The sequence below is a fragment of the Adiantum capillus-veneris genome, chromosome 16 (assembly GCF_014529385.1).
Source record: "Adiantum capillus-veneris isolate H3 chromosome 16, ASM1452938v2, whole genome shotgun sequence".
Taxonomy (NCBI): Eukaryota; Viridiplantae; Streptophyta; class Polypodiopsida; order Polypodiales; family Pteridaceae; genus Adiantum; species Adiantum capillus-veneris.
This window is the reverse complement of record NC_140946.1, coordinates 78,130,015-78,151,413: the sequence shown is the minus strand read 5'-3', so window position 1 is coordinate 78,151,413 and position 21,399 is coordinate 78,130,015. Positions and strand designations below refer to the sequence as shown.

General features: G+C 44.8%; 1 protein-coding gene across 5 annotated transcripts in view; it reads right to left on the bottom strand.

Moving 5' to 3' along the window:
- Positions 1 to 890: 890 nt before the first annotated feature.
- Positions 891 to 21,399, bottom strand: part of LOC147439317 (cystinosin homolog) — a 51,123-nt gene continuing 30,614 nt past the window's right edge. For 2 of the 5 annotated variants that reach the window (XM_086485184.1, XM_086485182.1), the window contains exons 7-9: positions 2,351 to 2,400; positions 2,065 to 2,264; positions 891 to 1,523 (exon numbers count right to left, since the gene is read on the bottom strand). In XM_086485184.1, coding sequence (XP_086341310.1) covers positions 1,478 to 1,523; positions 2,065 to 2,264; positions 2,351 to 2,400 — 296 coding nt within the window. In that variant the 3' untranslated portion in view covers positions 891 to 1,477. Of the gene's footprint in view, positions 1,524 to 1,783; positions 2,265 to 2,350; positions 2,401 to 21,399 lie in introns of those variants that run through there. The other 3 variants (XR_015184572.1, XR_015184571.1, XM_086485183.1) reach the window with 3 other exon arrangements.

Genomic DNA, 21,399 nt, shown 5'->3' with positions numbered 1-21,399 from the left:
GCACATCGACTGCAATTGTCGCGAGAACGACAAAGTGCAATTGTGGCAATACATGTTTATTGAGTACTCCTCACTCCTTAAATGTATGTAGTGATGGCATGATCCAAGTTGTCCACCCCTTCTATTAGACTTATGTATTTGCAGTCCCACCATTGATAGCCCTCAAATGTTCTTTACAAAATTAATGTGAACCAAACTACAAATCAAGGCTACAAACTTTCAAGCTAGGTGAGTGCGGTTGCTTACAAAAGAGAAACTCAAACTATATTGTTCTATTATTTGACTTACGAATGCTCTTTTTTGGTCGATAAACATAAGCCAACAACTAATTGGCTTGCATAAGTGCTCACACCATGCAAGGGTTAGCACTTTTTGCAAACAAATTATTTTTCTAGTGGTCAAATACCCAAGCTCTTACACTTTCTTTAGGCCAACCATGTCAACTACATTGATACTTTCAAACTCATATTAATGTCCATAAAGACAACACCCTTGATAAAGACTTAACACTATACTTGGAATGAGCCACAAAAATAACTCAAACCACGATAATATTAAATGAGACATAGCTTCTATATATGACATCAAAACCTCATGAAACTTCTTACATATGGACTTAGGATATGAAACAAATTTTCAAAAACATACTTTACATGTAAACCTCAATAAACTAAAAATTTACTTTTCTAGAATTAATAAAGTATATGTAAAACTATACAACATAGAGGAGTAAAAATATCGGCCGTCTTTGAATCTAAGTTTAAAAAGTTTGGTACATCTTCCACAAACCTATTGAGGGATTTCCAAAAAAGTTTGAGCTTGCTTGACGATGATTTGATTTACTTTCAAAAGAGAATAGAAAAAAATTGTATGTCTACACAAATTAGTTGTTGAAGATGACCATCAAAAGACACTTTTAGACCTTCATTTAGCTTCATACTAATTGTTATCAACTCATAGAGTGTTGGGTATAATTCTCTGATGGCTATTTTTCACAAGACTAGTGTTAAGTCCAACAAGGTAGGAGGTCTATAGGATGGGCCCTTCGTAGTAAAGTTTCAGAATAAAATACCCTTGGTTACTCCTATTATGAAGAGCTGCATGGGACAAACTCAGCTTGGGTTCACTTTCCTATTGATTGGAATGTTGTTTTGATAACTCTAGGGTAAATGTCCCAAGTTGAGGACCGCGCCATGGAATGGAAATCCCTCCAGTGGTGTTGGAGGATTCATCTGTTCGTTGAGGACAAGCACTCTGGTAAATGTAGGCATTTTTGCATTTGGTTCGCAATATTTGAACCACATCCGGCCAATCAAGCATTGCCAATTCATGTAGGCCATCCCACCAATCAACACGTTGTCCTTTCAAGGGGGCATAATGTCTCTTATCTATGTCCATAAACAAAGATTTCTCCTTTTTTCTGGACATTTCCCTACCATCAATCCACCACTAAGAATTCGAATTGAAACGATGCGGACTAGGAGTACAAATCAAACCCCTCTCCCATGGGGTAGGACCGTACGCTGCCAATTGAAACAAATCAAAAATGTTACAGGTGCTTTTCTGAAAAGTTCGAACTACACTGAAAAACGACAATTTCCAGAGTACTTTTATTTCACAGCTAAAAACCAGCAACTGTCTACAGGCGGGCCCTCTGGCCAACTGAGGTTCAATCACCACTCTTCAAAACCCAAATAAACTCATAAACCTCTCAAGAAATCAGAATACAGAAGAGTTTCAACGCTTGTATCCCACCCACCAAAAAACACGACAAAAAACAAAAAAAAGGAAAACAAATGCTAATTTCATAAAAGAGCCCAAAGAACATTACAAAATTACCGTGTAGCATATATTGCTGGTGCTGGTGGTTTTGTGGATGACTACCATGAGTATGTAGAATTTTGCAAATCTCTCATAGGTGTGTTTGGGCTTTTCTTGGATAGGCATAATTGAGATTGTTAGCTCAAAGAGTACTCTGGCAAGTTTTCATTTTAAGAGACAACAATGTTTTATCACCTTGTCCTACAAAATCAATCTCTAAAGCGTTGGGACAGATGGCTGAACCTTTCCGCGATACTGACAAAATATCTGCCACAAAACAGTTGCTTAACATCATTATACTGAGAATTTGCATCACTTTCATCAGTAGTTGCAACTTTGCTCTGCTTCTCATTCAAGAGTGTGATCACATAATTTGGTTGCTCCGGCAGGTTATAGAGACAAAAATGTTGCACAACAAAAATGCCATCGTATACAAGAACAACCTGGACCACAACAGAAACAGGCCCTATGTAAGCTGATAATCAATGGCTACCCAAAACAAAAACTTTCCACGAAATGGTCATTTTACCGCACAGAACAGTAATTTCCCCATGTTCCCGATAAAGTTGACATAAGAACCTGGCAGTCACATTCAACAATAATCCTTATAAAATCTCTCTCTCTCTCTCTCTCTCTCTCTCTCTCTCTCTCTCTCTCTCTCTTCCTTCCCCACACCTCCTCGTGGTTGTCGAGGCAGAAATTTTGGGTGACATTTTCAGAAACTTCAGAAACTCAAAAATTCAGCTGCAAAAATCATGGGAAATTTCAGAAATTCAGGATTTTCTGCAAGCGGCAGAAAATTTCGGAAACGGTTCTCAGAAGTGTAGAGAATGTAGATAGGTGTGGAATGCACATGTATGCATGATGTGGAGATTGTAAACAAATGTGGAATGAGCATGTATGCATAATGTGGAAAGACCTATTCACATATTGTGGATTTCTCTCTCTCAAGAACTTTCTCCCTCTCCCTCTCCTATTGCGGTTCTCAAAGATGAAGAAGCGAAATGGTAAGGACGACCCACTAGAGGAGGCCATTCAAAAATGCAAAGAAGAAATGTGTGAGATCATTAACAAGATTAATCGCAACCTCCTAGTGTTGCTAAATGGACTATTTCTTATTTTTTTGAGTAATTTCTGTTTAATGAAATTAGGATATTTAAATGTGTGCACTTGACCATAAGGTTAGGAACTGTAGATCCACTCGAATTATTAAAAGCCATCAGGAATGGAATGGACAACACTGATGTGTCATATGATGGGTGACATTAAGCATCGTGAAGGGGTTGTAACGCTAGTTCAGTAGGAGAGACCAGGAAAAGGATATTCCAAATGCGTCACGTGATGGGTAACGGGAGCATCGGAAAGGAAATATTCCTTTGATCTGGCAGGGAACCCGAACTGGAAAAAGAAATAGGGGTAAAGACGCAAGCACAAAATAAAGAGTGATTCTGAGAAGCTTTTCCTAAAAAGCGGAATATTTTTAAGTGTTCTTTGGGAAAAATAGATGCTTTCCCGCGAGGAATCTGTGTTTGCATTGCATCTGTGCCTAAGAACTACATCCGGGGACACCTAGAATGTGACTATATAGCATCGATTTTCAGCTCACTCAATTTTATTGAGTTTTGTCCAAGTTCACATTGTTTTTTAAAAGTGACCGGCTGTCCACTTAAAAGAAAATAAACCATGCTTAAATAAAAAACCAACAATGGTTGTCTTGGCTCAAATTAAGGCAGCAATCTTCCCCTCTCTGCACTCGCTAATTCACCCGCCAGCCCTTGTCACGTGACACATCCCAACCCTATGTGTCCGTGGACAAGCTACACCACAACAGGGTTCAGTCGGTCCAGTCAGTTTAGATTAGCAGTGATCTAGCACTTTTGTGAGTCTATTCGTAGACCGTGCATACCCAGTCACTTAGCATAGATGCATATCCTCCCGTTGCACACAGCATGATCATCGGAATTCCCATCAGAATCCATTAGCATCGGTTAGGGGAATTCTCCAGTGCATTTAGCCTATTTTCCTATTTATTGGTTATTTTCACTTATTATTTTTAAGTGACTTTCCAACAAAAGTAGACTAAGTTAATAATATATAAGCAAACCCAAGTTAGCACTTTCTGGCGGAAGAGGCAACAAGAGCTTCCCGCTCAACAGGCAACTTCTCAGCAGTACCCCCCCCCCCCCCCCCCCCCCCCCCCCTTCATTTTTGGGATCGCCTAGCTCTTCCAGACCCTGGCGTTTCCATCTACATCAGCCCTCGCCATCACACAACAGTTCCTAGCATTTCCCCCGCGACAACCACCCTCAGCTTGTAGCATTTTTGGGATCGCTAGCCTTTGCAAAGCATCAGCAGAATCAGCGTTTTGACATCAGCAATTTCAGCCAAGAGCAGCCATTTACTAACGCTAGCAGAAGCTTGTCCTTCAGCGTTTTTCAGCAGGGAAACCTCTGCCACAATCAGTGTTTTTTCAGCCTTCAGCAATAGCAGAAAACGCAGCCAAACAAGTACAGATCTTCAGCGTTTTTATCCTCAGCATGACCCCGAATAAACCAGTCATTTTCAGCCATGAAAACAGCAAGAAAACAGTCATTTTCAGCCACCAAGACAACCCCGAATTCAGCGATCAGAAGATCACAGATTTCAGCCATCAAGTCGTCGTCGTCATCGGCATAGTCCCATTGCATCAGTCCATTGCATACGCATTGTACACTTTTGTGCAATCAAGTTAGACCACTCTCGCCGACGAGAGTGGGGCCTTCGGAGGAGGGTTTTACAACCTCTCGGGTGTCGTATCTCTTCTCTCTCCTTCTCTCAGTCTCATTCACTTGCACGCACAATATCCACTCACTTTGTTCGTGATCATAGCACTCTCCATAAGTCGGAAGGCTCTCTCCTTCCCTAAGAACTAAAAGGAACCTTGAGCAATAAAGATCACTAATCTTGAGAAAATACAACATTCATTCCGTTGCACCTTACATTGGTATCAAAGCTTTGGAAGTGTTCTGCATTACTCAAGGAAAGAACCACAAGAACCACAAGAATGTTTTTGCTCGTTGCGGTCGCACGAACCCAAGTTTACTTGGGCGTGGCGATTCCAAATCGTGTTTTGTTGAAGAGTGACAAGAATCCCAAGAAAGAAGGGCTTGTCCAGCCTCCCCTTGTGTTTCTTTTCACTCATTGAGAGCGGACCGTGCACTTAGCGGCCGGCCAATCAACGTGAGGTGGGAAAAAGCAACCTTGATGTGAGCGCAAGGCCGCCAAGGGGTGCGCTCGAAGAAAGGAGTAAAACTCGGGTGAAGAGAAGATCCTTCTCGAACACGATTTGCAAGCGAAAGAAAACCTCAAGAACCCAAGAACCTCAAGAACCCAAGATTCTCACGAATCAAGGACCTCAAGAACCTCAAGACCCTCAAGAACCCAAGTTCCTCGCGAGCTTAAGACCCCAAGATTATAGTGCATGGTCGTCACCCGAAGCGGAATGGATACTTCACATACAGGTGATGAGCATGAGAGAGGCGACGAAGACTCGTCCCCACCCGGAGATGATTTCTTCAACCCTCCCCCTTCGCCATCTACGCCATCAAGTACACCAAACCCTCTAGAGGCAATGGTCGAGCAGATGATGGCCATGATGGATAGACAAGAAGCAAATCGCCTTGCTCAAGACCGTGAGCGCCTTGCTCAGGAACGTGAGCGCCTTGCTCTTGCCGCAAAACAAGAAGAAAATCGACTTGCTTTCGAATGCGAGCGCGATGAACGTGAAGCTCAAAGAGAGATTCGCAATCAAGAATTTATTTCCCACATGCTAGCCTCGAAGACCGAACCACCCAAAGATCGTGGGAGTTCCTCTAGTGGTGCAAGCCATGATGCGGATTCCAACAACCCAGTCACCGAAAAGTTGACTTTCAATAAGTATGATGGTAAGATGGATGCTACGGTGATTCATTCTTGGTTACATCAATTTAATGCTTATTTTGCGACAACTAAGAAAACAGGAAATAGCAAAGTTTTGACGGCAGGTATGTACCTTGCCCGTGATGCCATCAATTGGTACCATGCATGGCAAGAGGCACAGCTAGCCGCGCACCTAGAGGCAGCCGACGATTTCACACCCCTCTCTTTTAGTTGGACTGATTTCCAAGACAAGCTCAAGGCGCGGTTTATGCCACCTCAGTACCTCGCACGATTGAAAGAGAATTGGCGTAATATCAAACAACATGGTATACCAGTTATGTCTTTTTCTAATCGTGTTTAATGCTTGGTTACATCAATTTAATGCTTATTTTGCGACAACTAAGAAAACAGGAAATAGCAAAGTTTTGACAGCAGCTATGTACCTTGCCGGTGATGCCATCAATTGGTACCATGCATGGCAAGAGGCACAGCTAGCCGCGCACCTAGAGGCAGCCGACGATTTCACGCCCCTCTCTTTTAGTTGGACTGATTTCCAAGACAAGCTCAAGACGCGGTTTATGCCACCTCAGTACCTTGCACGATTGAAAGAGAATTGACGTAATATCAAACATGGTATGCCAGTTAAGTCTTTTTCTAATCATGTTTTGCAGCTAGGCACTCAATTACGAAAATCAGATGATGAGCGCAAAGAGGCTTTTCTCTTTGGATTGGAGGAGTATATCAAGTACGATGTCGAGGTACTCGATCCAATCGATCTCAACAAGGCGGTAGCGATTGCTCTCGCACAAGAGATGAAGCACAACAAGGGAAAGCCTAAGGAGAACAAGACTTCCACAAGTACCTCGCAGACGTCTCAGAACCCGCAGTATGGTAAGAACAGTAAGAATGGTAAGAATGATAACTCTTCTAACCAATCTTCCAACAATCTCTCATCAAAGAATTCTTTCAATGAATCTAAGGGTAAGGCTAACACAACTGCTAAACCTAAGCTTACTCCAGATGAAAAGGTAGCACAAGGAATTGTAGGAGGATACGTCACTTCGGAAGAATAAAGCACTTATTCTAAGGAAGGTCGTTGTTTTCATTGTCACATTAAGGGTCACATAAAAAGAACATGTCCTAAGCTTGAATCGAATGAATCTAAAGAACCCACAGCACCCACTACATCTGTCAATGCAATGAATAATAACACGATTGTGCCGAAAGTTTCTCGGGACCCTTCCATTGATGATTCGCTCATTAAATATTATGGTCGTACGTCGGGGCACCGTTTTGTCATATTGTTTCACCCAGGTAGTATGCATGATGTGATCAATTCCTCTCTTGTTGAGAGAGCCCGCCTTGAAGTTAGTCCGAGATCTCCTATCGAGGTCTCTGGCTTTCCTCTTGGCATGGACGCTCTCATCACGGAGGAGTGCCTTGATGTGTTGTTTGCAATTCAACAGACTGCCTTCACTAGAAGATTTGTTGTTTCTCCTCTCTCAGGATGTGATATGATTTTGGGCATTCGATGGTTTCGTGAGAGTAACGCTCTCATTGATTTTGAGGCTAACACTTTAACTCTCAATGCCAAAAGATGAAGTGGACATTGCTCCTTCTCCATCTCTCATTGCTAATATGCAAGACAAGGTTGAAAGGATTCGGGATAAGGAGATTCTCTCCATGTCTTTTTCTCCACAGCATGATACACAAGATTTGCATGATTATGAGAAGCACAATGATTTGAAGGATAATGATTTGCATTATGATTTGGATGATAAAGACAAGCATGATGAATTGCATGACGATAATGTGATAGTTCACAAGGATAATGTGTTAGTGGATGGCTTTTCTAGCACAACTAACCTCGTTGCAAATTCGATCAATCACGAAGAACCGATCTTGGCTTTCGAGTCGAGGTCCAAAGAACCCCCACAGGACAATTCGATCATTCACAACGAATCAATCTTGGCTCTCGAGCCTTGGTCCAAAGAACCCTCACAAGAAGTATTATGTGTTCGCATGATTGATACGTACGCATTGTTCGAGTGTTTCATTCGTGACGGTTTCCTGTATTTTAGTCAACATCGTTATGTGATCCCTTTTCCTAGGCATGACATATTGTATGTTGAGCACGTTTCTCTCATGGATGTGCACGAATGTATGCGGGATTTTCATGAAAAGCTGAAAAGTATGCAATCACGAAAGTCACATTCTCTGTCTCTTCCTTGGCATGACACAGTTGTAGAAAGAGCACATGATAGTATGAGCACCAAGCATGTGCATTTCCATTGTGATTTGCCACAGTTGATTGATTTCGATCAAACAAAAAAGATTCGATCTCATTGTTTCCATGTGTTTGATGAACAGGGTTGTCACTCCGTCTCTATGTTCATCTACATTGCATACGGAGTCTTTAGAGAAGACGATTTTTTCCTTCACTTTACATAGAATGGGTATGTTCATGGTTTTGTGTTGGAGATGGTTTCAGGAATTTTCAGCCATGGAGATTCTTGAAGACGAAAGAAGCAAGACTCTAAACGAAGTTGAACCATCGAAGGAGCCACAGAAGACTTTGTGTCGCTTTCGGCGCGGCCCAAAGAAGCAAGCGTTGCAAACCTTTATGAAGTTCAAGTACCGCACGACCCACACATCAGAGTGGGCCGACGAAGAGTCCCTTCCAGGATTCCGGATGCTGCGATCTCCCTCGACGCCATACAGTTCGGTACCAGTACCTCACTTTGAAAAGGAGGGGATGTCACGTGACACATCCCAACCCTATGTACTCTTCCTCTACCTTTGCCTTTCATGAAAATGTTGTTTCAAGTTCACTATCAAAATCATAATCTTTTCCATGAATCATTGGTTCACTCAGCGAATGCAGACTCTTTTGTAGACTCGGCTACCTGGCCGCGGAGCTTAGCTTCGAGTGCTTGGACAAAACCCTATTGGTACAGCTGTAGATTTTGTTTCGCATTGGGTCGGGGAAGACCCAACCTCTCAGGAATTAAAGAAGACAGTGTTTATTTATTTCATCCCTATAGGGATGTTTCAGATAATTATGGTGAGATTCAGAAAATACCACAACATTGTCCGTGGACAAGCTAACTGCAGCATGGTTGAGCCAGTCCAGCCAGTTTAGATTAGCAGTGATCTGGCACTTTTGTGAGTCTATTCGTAGACCGTGCATGCCAAGTCACTTAGCATAGATGCATATCCTCCCGTTGCACACAGCATGATCATCGGAATTCCCATCAAAATCCATTAGCATCAGTTATGGAAATTTTCCAGTGCATTTAGCCTATTTTCCTATTTATTGGTTATTTTCACTTATTATTTTTAAGTGACTTTACAACAAAAGTAGGTAGGGCAATTTTGCTAAGTTAATATATAAGCAAACCAAAGTTAGCACTTTCTGGCGGAAGAGGCAACAAGAGCTTCCCGCTCAACAGGCAACTTCTCAGCAGTACCCCCCCCCCCCCCCCCCCCCCCCCCCCCCCTTCATTTTTGGGATCGCCTAGCTCTTCCAGACCCTGGCGTTTCCATCTACATCAGCCCTCGCCATCACACAACAGTTCCTAGCATTTCCCCCGCGACAACCACCCTCAGCTTGTAGCATTTTTGGGATCGCTAGCCTTTGCAAAGCATCAGCAGAATCAGCGTTTTGACATCAGCAATTTCAGCCAAGAGCAGCCATTTACTAACGCTAGCAGAAGCTTGTCCTTCAGCGTTTTTCAGCAGGGAAACCTCTGCCACAATCAGTGTTTTTTCAGCCTTCAGCAATAGCAGAAAACGCAGCCAAACAAGTACAGATCTTCAGCGTTTTTATCCTCAGCATGACCCCGAATAAACCAGTCATTTTCAGCCATGAAAACAGCAAGAAAACAGTCATTTTCAGCCACCAAGACAACCCCGAATTCAGCGATCAGAAGATCACAGATTTCAGCCATCAAGTCGTCATCGTCATCGGCATCGTCCCATTGCATCAGTCCATTGCATACGCATTGTACACTTTTGTGCAATCAAGTTAGACCACTCTCGCCGACGAGAGTGGGGCCTTCGGAGGAGGGTTTTACAACCTCTCGGGTGTCGTATCTCTTCTCTCTCCTTCTCTCAGTCTCATTCACTTGCACGCACAATATCCACTCACTTTGTTCGTGATCATAGCACTCTCCATAAGTCGGAAGGCTCTCTCCTTCCCTAAGAACTAAAAGGAACCTTGAGCAATAAAGATCACTAATCTTGAGAAAATACAACATTCATTCCGTTGCACCTTACATTGGTATCAAAGCTTTGGAAGTGTTCTGCATTACTCAAGGAAAGAACCACAAGAACCACAAGAATTTTTTTGCTTGTTGCGGTCGCACGAACCCAAGTTTACTTGGGCGTGGCGATTCCAAATCGTGTTTTGTTGAAGAGTGACAAGAATCCCAAGAAAGAAGGGCTTGTCCAGCCTCCCATTGTGTTTCTTTTCACTCATTGAGAGCGGACCGTGCACTTAGCGGCCGGCTAATCGACGTGAGGTGGGAAAAAGCAACCTTGGTGTGAGCGCAAGGCCCCAAAGGGGTGCGCCCGCAGAAAGGAGTAAAACTCGGGTGAAGAGAAGATCCTTCTCGAACGCGATTTGCAAGCGAAAGAAAACCTCAAGAACCCCAAGAACCCAAGACCCTCAAGACTCAAGAACCTCAAGAACCCAAGATTCTCACGAATCAAGGACCTCAAGAACATCAAGACCTTCAAGAACCCAAGTTCCTCGCGAGCTTAAGACCCCAAGATTATGGTGCATAGTCGTCACCAGAAGCGGAATGGATACTTCGCATACAGGTGATGAGCATGAGAGAGGCTTCGGAGATGCTAAAACTAGAACTTAAGTTGGTTATGTAGGCTTCGGAGATGAATTGCTTCATTATTTTTAGACATAATTTTCTTTTTTGAGGTAATTTGTGACAAATTACATGCTAAGCACTCAAAAACGGATCCCAATTGTCAAAAAGGAATGAGGATTAGAAAATCTTAAAGAATCCAACCAAAATAGAGAACATTCGGATAGTCTAAAAACCAGGTCACCACCTAAATTATCTCCTGGATATTGTGGGACATGGATATATGGCTTACAAACTCTCTTTACCTCCACACTCTAGTACTCATCTGGGTTTTCATGTAAGTCGTTTAAGTTAACGCTTGCATAGGGATGACAATGTCATTGACCATTGAATTTCGGTCCATTTCATTGAACCTCCAACCTGTCGCACGAACACGAGCTTATTTTATAGACTATCATGATTTACGTACTCGTCAACATGTGCGTTGTGGAGTGTCAGTGGCAAGACTAACGTGCCAAAGTTGCCTCTTCGAAAAACATTAGTATTCTTATGAAGAATAACCCACTTTTGTTTTCCAGGACGAAAACACTTCTCCAAGGGCAAGTAATATGAGACCAAGCGCCAATGTAAAGCGGCTCGAGGGTTGCCTATAAAGGCATATGGCTGGGTGAAGAGCCAAGCTTCACTACCCTAGCCCTCAAAACTTCCATAGGCTATGGCCTATAGCATATCTATCATCCATGTACTTTGTGCATCCTAAGAGGAAGGGATCCTTTAGCCTGGTCCTCATCATCAACTTCTACGTGTGTGATCCAACAAATGGTCTACTTCGACTTCTCTGTCCTCATCATTGTTCAAGAACTCGTCTTGACATTGACGTCTTCTTCATACTAACTTCAACCACAACCTCCACTTCCTCATACTCCACTTTTTGCTCATTGTGATTGATCTCTCCAAGATTCTTCATTGTTGGTAAAAGAAATTGTCCAATCTCGATTGGACTACCTATAGAAGAGCAATTAAATGTGCTATGATACCACTCTAACCGATTAATATACTGGCCAGGCCGTAATGGACAGCAAAAACAAAATTTCCAGCTTACTAAAAGTGGACGAATCTAATAGAGATTTAGCATATAGTAGCATACAGAATGATAGAGAATGAGAGAGAGAGAGAGAGAGAGGGATATTGAAACAAACACGCATGGAGGATCTCCCACCTACACGAACCTCCTACACACGTCAGACGAACCACCCGAACATAGCCACCATCAGGTAGCACCCCGGTGGTAAGGCCAACCTAGCCTCACGAGTTAACCACTGGCACTCTACCAATGGGGGTCGATAACTATAAATGAGGCCTTGGCCTCCCTTTTATAACAAGTTTTTTACTTTTTACTTTTTTGGGCTAGAGCCGGCAAGCCAGCAAGGAACTGCCTTTGCTTCGCGTGCACGCAAACGAGTCAAAGACAAATTACCTTGCGGACTTGCCGACAAAGGGAAAAGCGCTTCCATGCTGTATCGTGGCATGTCAACGGGGAATGGAAGCAAGTTTCCCCCTCGGGGGAGTAAAAAGTCTTTTCATGCCATGTTAGTCAGTCCATGTTCCCTTGTTAGTCACGCCACCCGAGGGTAACGTCGGGAAATCACCAAACGAATTCAGTGATGCATTTAAGGACCAAGGCTGAGAGAGAGGGACAAACCCTTGTAACTCACAAACCGTACTGAATCTTGCCCAGGTACTCCAGGATTTTCGCCTGGTAGAAAAAGGCCCCCGTCCAGCGGATGTCCGATAGGACTGCCATACCCAAGGTGGGCGTCGGCTCAAAGGAGGCATCCCGATCCGGCCAACCATGGTCACCAAGGCCCGCTCGGAAAGCCCCAGGACCATGTTAGGCGGGACCGCACCGTACGCAATAACTACAAGCCCTACGAGCTTTCGACACCCTCACGGGCCAGAGCATTGTAGTATCGCGGTACGGCCCCGCAGAGGAATGCTGCAACGTTATCCGCATAGGCACTCCTCAGCTGCGGTCCACGACGACCATTATGGGCCCCACGGGGGACAACCCATCCTGGCAATCGCTTTCCGCTAATCTCCCCTCCCAGGAGTAACACTTCGGTATCTTCACCGCTCGGATTGTTTAACAGCCGTCTAGCATGTTCCAAACAGGGTCGTATTGAGCTTCTGAGATTGTCCAGTTCAGGGCACTGTACCAACAAGTGCGTAAGTGACCTTGAACCTTCTTCCATTCCGAATAACGGGCAAGTCCTCGACTGTGCCCGTTCAATCTTATCCTTAAGCCTTAAGCCATCCACTCTTGCTAGTAACAAGACTTTCTCCTCCATCCCACCGGGGTTCTTCCCAATGCTCTGCCTATAGAGGTATCCACGCGTGTCCTCATACTTCCTCTCGATATAAGGATCAAGGGAGACACATTGATGTGAGTGTTCCCAGAGCTTCCAGCTCTCCTGTCTTGCGGTTTCAACAGAAGCGCCGTTGATATACCTCTGCCCCCAAAACTTTGTCCTTTTACACCAGGTCCACTTCTTGAATTGGTTCCATTCTCGTATATTATTAACCAAATCTGCAATCCAAGTCTTTAGACCTGCGTACTTGGTAAAAGCTCGTACCCTCTGTCCTGCACAGTAAGCTGGTACGAGGGGGAGCCCTAACTCCCGGTGAAGAGTTGCTGCTGCCACAGAACTCGACTTCGCGGCCTTACCGACTACCCACCTCATTCCAGTTGCTATAAGCGTCTCTAATGGGTTCTACTTCCTCATGTCATGTGAGCCCATAATCTCCGCTCCATAAGTCGCCACTGGGAAGACGCACGCCTTGAGAAAGGCCAACCTTGACCACATCGGAATTTTCTTAGAGCATAGAAGATGTTTATGGGCATATAAAGACTTACGTGCGCTCTCAATCCTATCCTTAAGGATAGTATCGATCGAGACTTCGCTGTCTATTAAGATACCCAAGTATCTATATTCCGAAGCTACCTGAATCTCCTCAGGTCCGATGTGGGGTTTGAAGGCAATAAGTTCCTCAAGGTCCCCGTTGAACACGGTCGCCTGGCATTTCTTTATGCCGAACTTCATCCCCCACTTCTCCGCCCAACTATGCAATCTATCTAAACTAGCCTGCAACTCCTCCTTAGACTCCGCAAATAAAACTAAATCATCTGCAAAAAGCAGGCCCTGGATCTTCAGGAGTAGGCCTGGAATAGCCACCCCAAGGTCAGTCGCACTCTCATCCAAGATGTCATTAATGAATATATTAAAGAGAGTAGGCGACGCGGGACACCCTTGACGCACGCCACGGGCGATTTGGACCTCCTCACTCAACTTCGCTCCCACCCGCACTCTGACCTTGGAAGATTGGTACAAGGCTCGAAAGAAATTCAAGCAGCGACCTCCAATCCCTATGGCTTCCATCTTTAAAAAGAGTGCCTCGTGTGGAACCGTATCGTACGCCTTTTCAAAGTCAATGTATGCCGCAAACGTCGGTTTCTTAACAACCTTTCGTCTGAGCACAATCTCTTTCAAGGCAATCACTTGTGCCACACACTCTTCCTGAGTCCGAAATCCGGCTTGACCACGCAAGAAGAAGTTTCTTTCCTCAAGTTTCACTGAGATCCTATTGATCACGAGTGAGGTCAAGAGCTTCAGAGAGATTGGAATCAGAGAAATCCCTCTGTAGTTGTCCGGATTAGAAAGATCACCCTTCTTCGGGATATACACCACTACCGAGGTAGATGATGCCTCCGGCAACTTCCCTGAATCAAACCAAGTACATAGCAGTTTGAAGACTGCTCTTCCCATGTTTGTATTTGGTTTAAATCGATCCGATCTAGTTCCCTTGTCTTGCATAAGGATCTTGAAAAATTCAGGGGGAATGCCATCTATCCCAGCTGCTTTATGTCGCTTGATCTTGCGGCATACCTCTCGAACTTCAGTCCATTTAATAGAGTCATTGATGTCCTCTATTCTAGGCCAAAGTCGCACAGCATGGTTTTGCCAGTGTTCTGGGTCCTTGCTGTGTCCGGAGGGATCGGCGAAGACGCGAGAAGCATGATCCTTCCAAATGTCTCGGATCTTCTCTTCGTCCGCCTGCAGCTCGCCGTTCTGGTCTCTTAGGGGTTGAGCGGGCCCTCCTTTTCTGCTCCCCCCTAGAACGGCTTTCATATGCTTCCACCAAGCATACCATTCCTTGCGTCTTGCCAATTCGACGCTCTTGAGCATGAATCGTTTGAGAGCCTCTCTCTCGCTTCTCTTCGTTTCAGCTCGTGCCTCTTTTCGGCATTCAACAAACTTCCTCCACGCCCTATCTTCACTAGAGGAATCACTCTCTGCATCCCGCAGAGACTTCCACGCTTCCCGTCTTCGGTTGATGGATCTCCGGGCTCTCGGGTCTAGCCTAAAGCCTCTATTAGGCCTCTTGGGGGGCCTTACGGAGAACGCACCAACATCTCGAGAGACTCTTTCAGCTGCCTCCTCAAAGCTCTTCGACTGACAGTTCACCGCCGCCTGCGTGATTTCCCCCTCCTCCGTTGCTTCTGGTAGGGAATCCCAGAAGTTGTGGTGTAAAAAGAGTTGAGCCGCAGGCTCAATTCTAGTCGCATCAATGGGGGGGGGGGGGGGTGGGGGAGGCTCCGCACACACCGCATCACACACCAACTTCACCTTAACAGGCCAGTGGTCCGAAACATCCACCGATCTCTGGACACTGGCATGGCCGAGGAATTGAAGGGCCAGATCATTGGCCAAAAAGAAGTCAATGTCTGATCGTCCTTTACCACGGGAAGAGTGATACGAGAGTCCAGAGCCTCTCGTTTGGACAATCTTAAAATCAAGGTCTTCATTCCCCAGCCATCTCTTCATCGGGCGCCGTCTAAGATTCCAATCCCCTCCGATCAGGAGAGGAAGGCCCTTTCTGCCCAACCTACGAAGCTTCGAAGCTAACGCACTTAAGACGTCTGCTCGCTCATCCACTAACTGCCTCTGCGGGACATAAACATTTCCATAAATCCAACCATCCTTCATATTTAAAGGGAAGAGTTGAACAAACAAGGAGTTTACGTCCGACATTCCCAACTCAAAGGATCTGAGCTCCTGGGAGACCAAGGTCACAAGTCCCCTGGCCCCTGGTTTATCAGACCCTGGCACTTGGAATGTCGAATACCCCGCCATTCTAAGGGGCCATGCACCCTGAAATAGTCGAGTCTCTTGGAGACCCACCACATTCCAAGTCTTTCGTAACATTATGTACTCCAACTCCCCCCGCTTCGACCGGAGTCCATTAATGTTAAGCGTGGCAAAGATCGGCGATTTCAACACTTCCATCGCCGGCCTCAAACGGTTCCTATCTCTCCTAGCGAAAGGAAGCGAGATCTTAGCAAACCACCTAAGCCTACTCTCCGATTGGATGACCTGGAGGACATCTAGGGCTGCTTGTTTACTAGAAGTGAAAACATCAAAGCGGGTGCTCCCCGTCCGATTGTTAAGGAATCGATCCAAAAGCTCAATACTTGCAAACAGGGAGGTTGATCTCAGTGCGCGCCTCAAGGCCTTGCTGAATGACACTTCGGTGTGTTCATTAGCGCCCCAAATGCACAGCTTGCCAACCGTCCCTTCTGAAACACCCCTCCCAAGCCTGCCTCTCATCATTACCCGTTCCTCTCTAGCCGGCCTGCTTGGGGCGGTGACCGGGTCAATCTCGGGTACCGACAAGGATCTTAGCCTGTTGGTTTGAAGTTGATCGGCATTCATGACCTCAATGTACCGTACTTCCCTTGTTGAGTTCGTTCCATCTTGGTCTATGCCCCCGCCCCTCAGCTCCTCGGATGGTTGCCCTTCCGAGTTAACTGTGAGGCGTCCAGTCTCAGCCATAGCTAGTGAGTTTTGCTGCCCCGCTACGCACTGGTTCATCCCGTCCTTCCCGGTTTCTGTGAGTTCGGGTTCACCGTAGCAGCGACCAGCGGGGCCCCGCTCCCCACTTTCTGGGGTGCTGTCGATCGCAGTACTCGGGGAAGCTCCCAACGCCCGCCTCCCCGAGGGTACCTGGTAGCAGCCCTCTTCCACGTCAGCCCAGGTACCCTTAACTGGTGCTCTTGGATCGTTTATATAATATGGTTGTGAATTCATAGAAAATGCACGACTATACTTAATGAACAGGTTGTTCACCTTAAATTTGGAGGGGTCCGGGTTAGGTACCCACATTCCGGACTATGGTTATCCTGCATGTAAGATTTCATGGTCACAACTGCCAACGTGTTGACGAATCAACTCCATCCTCTAAATTCGTGGATTCACATGAGGTATCGGTACAATCCGCACAACGTTTTGCTTCTCAATCGGTGGGCGAGACCGAGGGACAAGCGGGTCCTTGATCTGGGTGTGGTCCATAACGGTCCCGTGTTTAGCAAGACTTTAGAATCCACACCCTACTGTAACTCATCACGTAGTTGGTACACTTGCGGGTGGATCACCAAGCCCGAGGGTCCATGATTTTGGCTCGAAGTAGAGGGTGTTCCATGAAATGGGATGGGTCAGGGGAACTCGGCGCCTCACCTCACCCGTCTCCCGTTTCATGGTGCACCCACCCTTCCGCAAGCGTTGACTGTTCCGTGGAGGGTGACATTGGCACCGCCCCGAGGGAGGGTGGATCGTGAAATGGAGTGGGTCAGGGGAACTCGTCGCCTCACCTCACCCGTCCCCCGTTTCACAACCCACCAGTCCGTCTCAGGACGTCACCGCCACCCCTTTAGTTTGGAGTTTACTCTCTCCGTGAGTCAAGGGAGGGACCAGCGGAAAGGTTACACAAGGAGCGCTTTCAACCCACCAACCTCAGCTGTATGAAACACCCATCCGCTGGTGGGTCGTGAAATGAAGTGGGTCAGGGGAACTCGTCGCCTCACCTCACCCGTCCCTCGTTTCACAGTCCACCAGTCTAGGTTCTGGTCTCAGGCCGTCACCGTCCCCCCTTCCACTGGGTAAGTGTTTCACACTACTGGTGCGGCATTACGGCCAAAAGCCTCTCCCCCCAAGCGGTCCTCCAGGGATTGTGTCCCTCTTGGCTGCCACCGGTTGTGTCATGAGGTACATTCCTTCTCCCCTTGCATTCAAATATGAGAAGCCGAGCCTTTACACCTAGGGGGGTTGGTTGTAAACCGACGGAAAGTATCTGGGCGTTCAGGGTGTTCCCCCCTCGAGTCCGCTCGACATCCTTGTATGATTTTTACAGAACTTTCCCTGAATGGATCTGTTCGACATTCTCGGATGATTTTTACAGGGCTTTCCCTAGGTCCGACCATCCTTCTTGCCTTCCATATTCTCCCAGTCTCAACCCCACCCCGATCTAGCTTTGCAGCTCATACTCGTCTTTAAGGCATTATGATCACTAATGTACTCCCCCCTCCCCTTTGGGATTTTACTCCTACACACGAAGAGGGTTTTTCAACCGTACGTGGTCCCCCCATTGAGGTTTTGGGAAGCACTTAGTCGACGTCCAGTCCCGCCACGTGTTATAACAAGGCCGACCACACTGGCCAAGTTCACACTACGTCCACTCGGACATAGGACGCCCATCCTGATGGCATCTAGGCTAGATCCCCTCTCCTGTAAGCGAGATATAACATACGAACCATTGAAGTCCTCATCAATGAAGTGGGGATACTGAGCTTTCAAAGCTCTAACTGATTCCCAAGTAGCGAACCTTTCAGATTGACCTTTCCATTTAATTAATTACTCGTCATAAGTTTTTTGGCGCGAATGATGGTACGATTATCTGAAACGGTCTCTGGTTCTTGAGAAATATATCTATTTTGCATATACATTTTCCTCAATAGGCACAACAATGTCGGCTTCGCCTAATTTTTCTTTAAGGCGGGTGACATGAAATACTCGATGTACCACTAACATCCGAAGCAAGAGCCAGTTTATAGGAAACTTGGCCAATTTCCTTTGTGATCAAGAATAGACCACAATATCTAGCTGAGAGCTCATAATTCTTTCGAGTTCGCATAGTCTTGCAATCCTTGGGTATCTTCAGATAGACCCATTGTCCACCTTTAGAATCCTTGGAGATCTCTTTTGATTAGCATAAGTGGTAACTCGGTCATGAACTATCCTTATACTACCTTAGCCAATTCGAGCATTTCCTACATATCATACAAGAAATCTCGAACCTGGCGATCCTTGACTTTCTCTAAGCCAACAACAATAGGGGATTTAGGCTGAAATCCATACATCAGCATGAATGGACTAAACCCAGTAGCAGAATGCTTGCTACTATTATAGACAAACTCTAATTGTGGTAGATACCTTTCCCAATCAAGCTGTCTGTGAGAGACGTAAGCCCTCAACATTTCCTCTAATGTCTGATTCATCTTCTCAGTTTGTCGATCGCACTCGTGATGATTAGAAGACGACATACTCAACTTCGTCCGAAGGTGAGCAAACACATCTTGCCAAAATCACCCAAGAACTTAGTATCTCGATCACTGACAATATCCTCTGATAGACCGTACAGCTTGTAAAGTTGATCGACAAACAAACCGCCAACTCGTGGCTTTTTACTGTCCACTTCCTTGATATAAACTTCGCCATTTTTGTGAGTCTATCGACTACAACCCAAATGGCGTCATTGCCCCCAACTAATATTTGGCAAACCAACGATGAACGTAAGGATTCTAGGTACTAATCCTTGATTAAGTACTTGAACTCACGATTAAGACTTAAGAAACTTGAATTGAACTCAGAAACTTAAGGATTTAAGTACTTAAATCCATGATTAAGTACATAAACTCATGATTAAGACTTAAGAAACTTGAACTGAACTCAAAAACAAGACTCAGAAGACTCTGTGTATGATTGATTGAATGGTTGCTTGAAACTAAGTATAATAGGCTCCTTATATAGGAGACAAAGAGACACGAATGAAAAAAGACGTCTCCTGGTGAAGAGACGTGACTTTAGACGTAACGACACATCCTTTCGACGAAGAGTTGCAACCATTGGGCGAAGAGTCGCACCCGTAGAGCGAAGGGGTGTGACCAGTCGTCGAAGGAGTGTGGCTTTTGGCAAAGAGACATGTCTTTTGGGCAAGAGGTGTGACCATCCAAGCGTAGGGGTCCTCCTTGGCATGGCACTTCGCGTATCTGCAACTAGGAGTGTATGTAATACTGCAACATAGTCACAATCGTGACATTCCCTCCCTCTTTGAATTAAAACCAAGGTAGTTTTAGAAACTCCGGGAGAAGGAAATGTATTGTTGTTGTGCTTCTGCATCTAAAAAGCTCTTTCTGTTAAGTCCCATGTCATGGCACTGTTATTGACCATAACTATTTTTCCAAACTGAAAACTGATCATGTCTGCAACTTGTCTCATCTTTGTCAAAAGTTGAGTATCACATCTACAACTTGATAAGTTTCTTTGTCAAAGTCATTTGTAACTTCGAGCTTTGTCCAATAAAAGATTGAACCTGTATTTATTTCGAGTGAAATTACTGGTAAACTGACTTGAGTTTTCTGTTGAGTGATGACCACTGGTTGGAAATCTGTAAAGTATTCCATGGGTTTGTCTGGAACAGTAAAATCCTCCTGAAGGGATATTGTAGATTGAGACAGAGTAGTGTTTGAAGGTAGATCCATCTGTAAAGGTTTATCACTCGAACAAGTTGTGTCCAAAGTTTCAATTGCAACGTTTGAAGTCATGCTGCAACAGTCTGCATCTGACTTATCCTTTGCACCGCTGAAGGTAAGGACTGGAGTCTTCAAGTTTGAAAAATTATCACACCACTGCATTTGGTGTCTGTTTAGAGACAAAGACTGTATTCTGCAAGGGCGGTGATGAGGTGACTTTTTCTACCTGGATCACGGCCATACAAGGGGTCCTGTGCTTATCCGTTGTCACACAAGAATCTTCTGAATCTTCAGCTATTTCAGCAAGTATTAAAGCTTCCAATTGAGAAGGGGGAGGTCGAGGGAGTTATTGTCTCTTAAACCTCTGAATGATCCTCTTGCAAAAGGAAAGGATCAATGAAGTACAAAGATCCAAACTTGGCAATATGTGACCTCAACTTCACTGCTTGTCCAAACAGGAAGAATAAGATTATCACCTTTATCATGCATAGCTTGGACAATAGCTATGACATCCCTACGCATGTCGTCAGGGCCAAGAGTAGGTGCAGGTTTGTATAGAGGTCGTTCATGCTTTGAACGTATTCTACAAAAACAACGAGCTGAGTTTTTATCACCCTCCGGAGGTGATGGGCATACTCAGCCATGATAAAGGCTAGCATTTGTCAAGCTAGAGTAAAAATACTAGAAGCAATAGAGATCAAAACAACAAAATAGTGTGTTACTAAGTCAAACAATAAGTGGGCTTTTAAAGTCCTCGCTTTTATTGAATTTATTGTTGATTATCTTTAACATTCCAAAGGAAGAAACATTAAAAATAAACTTACTAAGATGCAAATATGAACGAACATTTTTCATGATTCTTTTGAATGAGTTTTTTTTTTCAACGAGTAAAGAAATAAGATGACACGATTGAACAACAAAAGCAGATTTACTAGAACAAAGACGAGAAAATCTAAATAGTTGAGAGCAAAAGACACCGTACTTAGCTAAAAGAGAAATGTTCAAGAAAATATGAGACATATCTATTTATTTAGCAATAGAAAAATTGATACATTTCAAGTTCTAGGCAAAAAAAAAGAATATATATTGTGTATTGTCCATTGGGTAGCTCAAGAGCTAGCATGGAGTCTCAAATCTATTGAGGTTTGTGCAAAACTACAAGGCCTAAAGACCACAAAACAGAATAAATGTGATTGAATGAAGCTATACTAAATT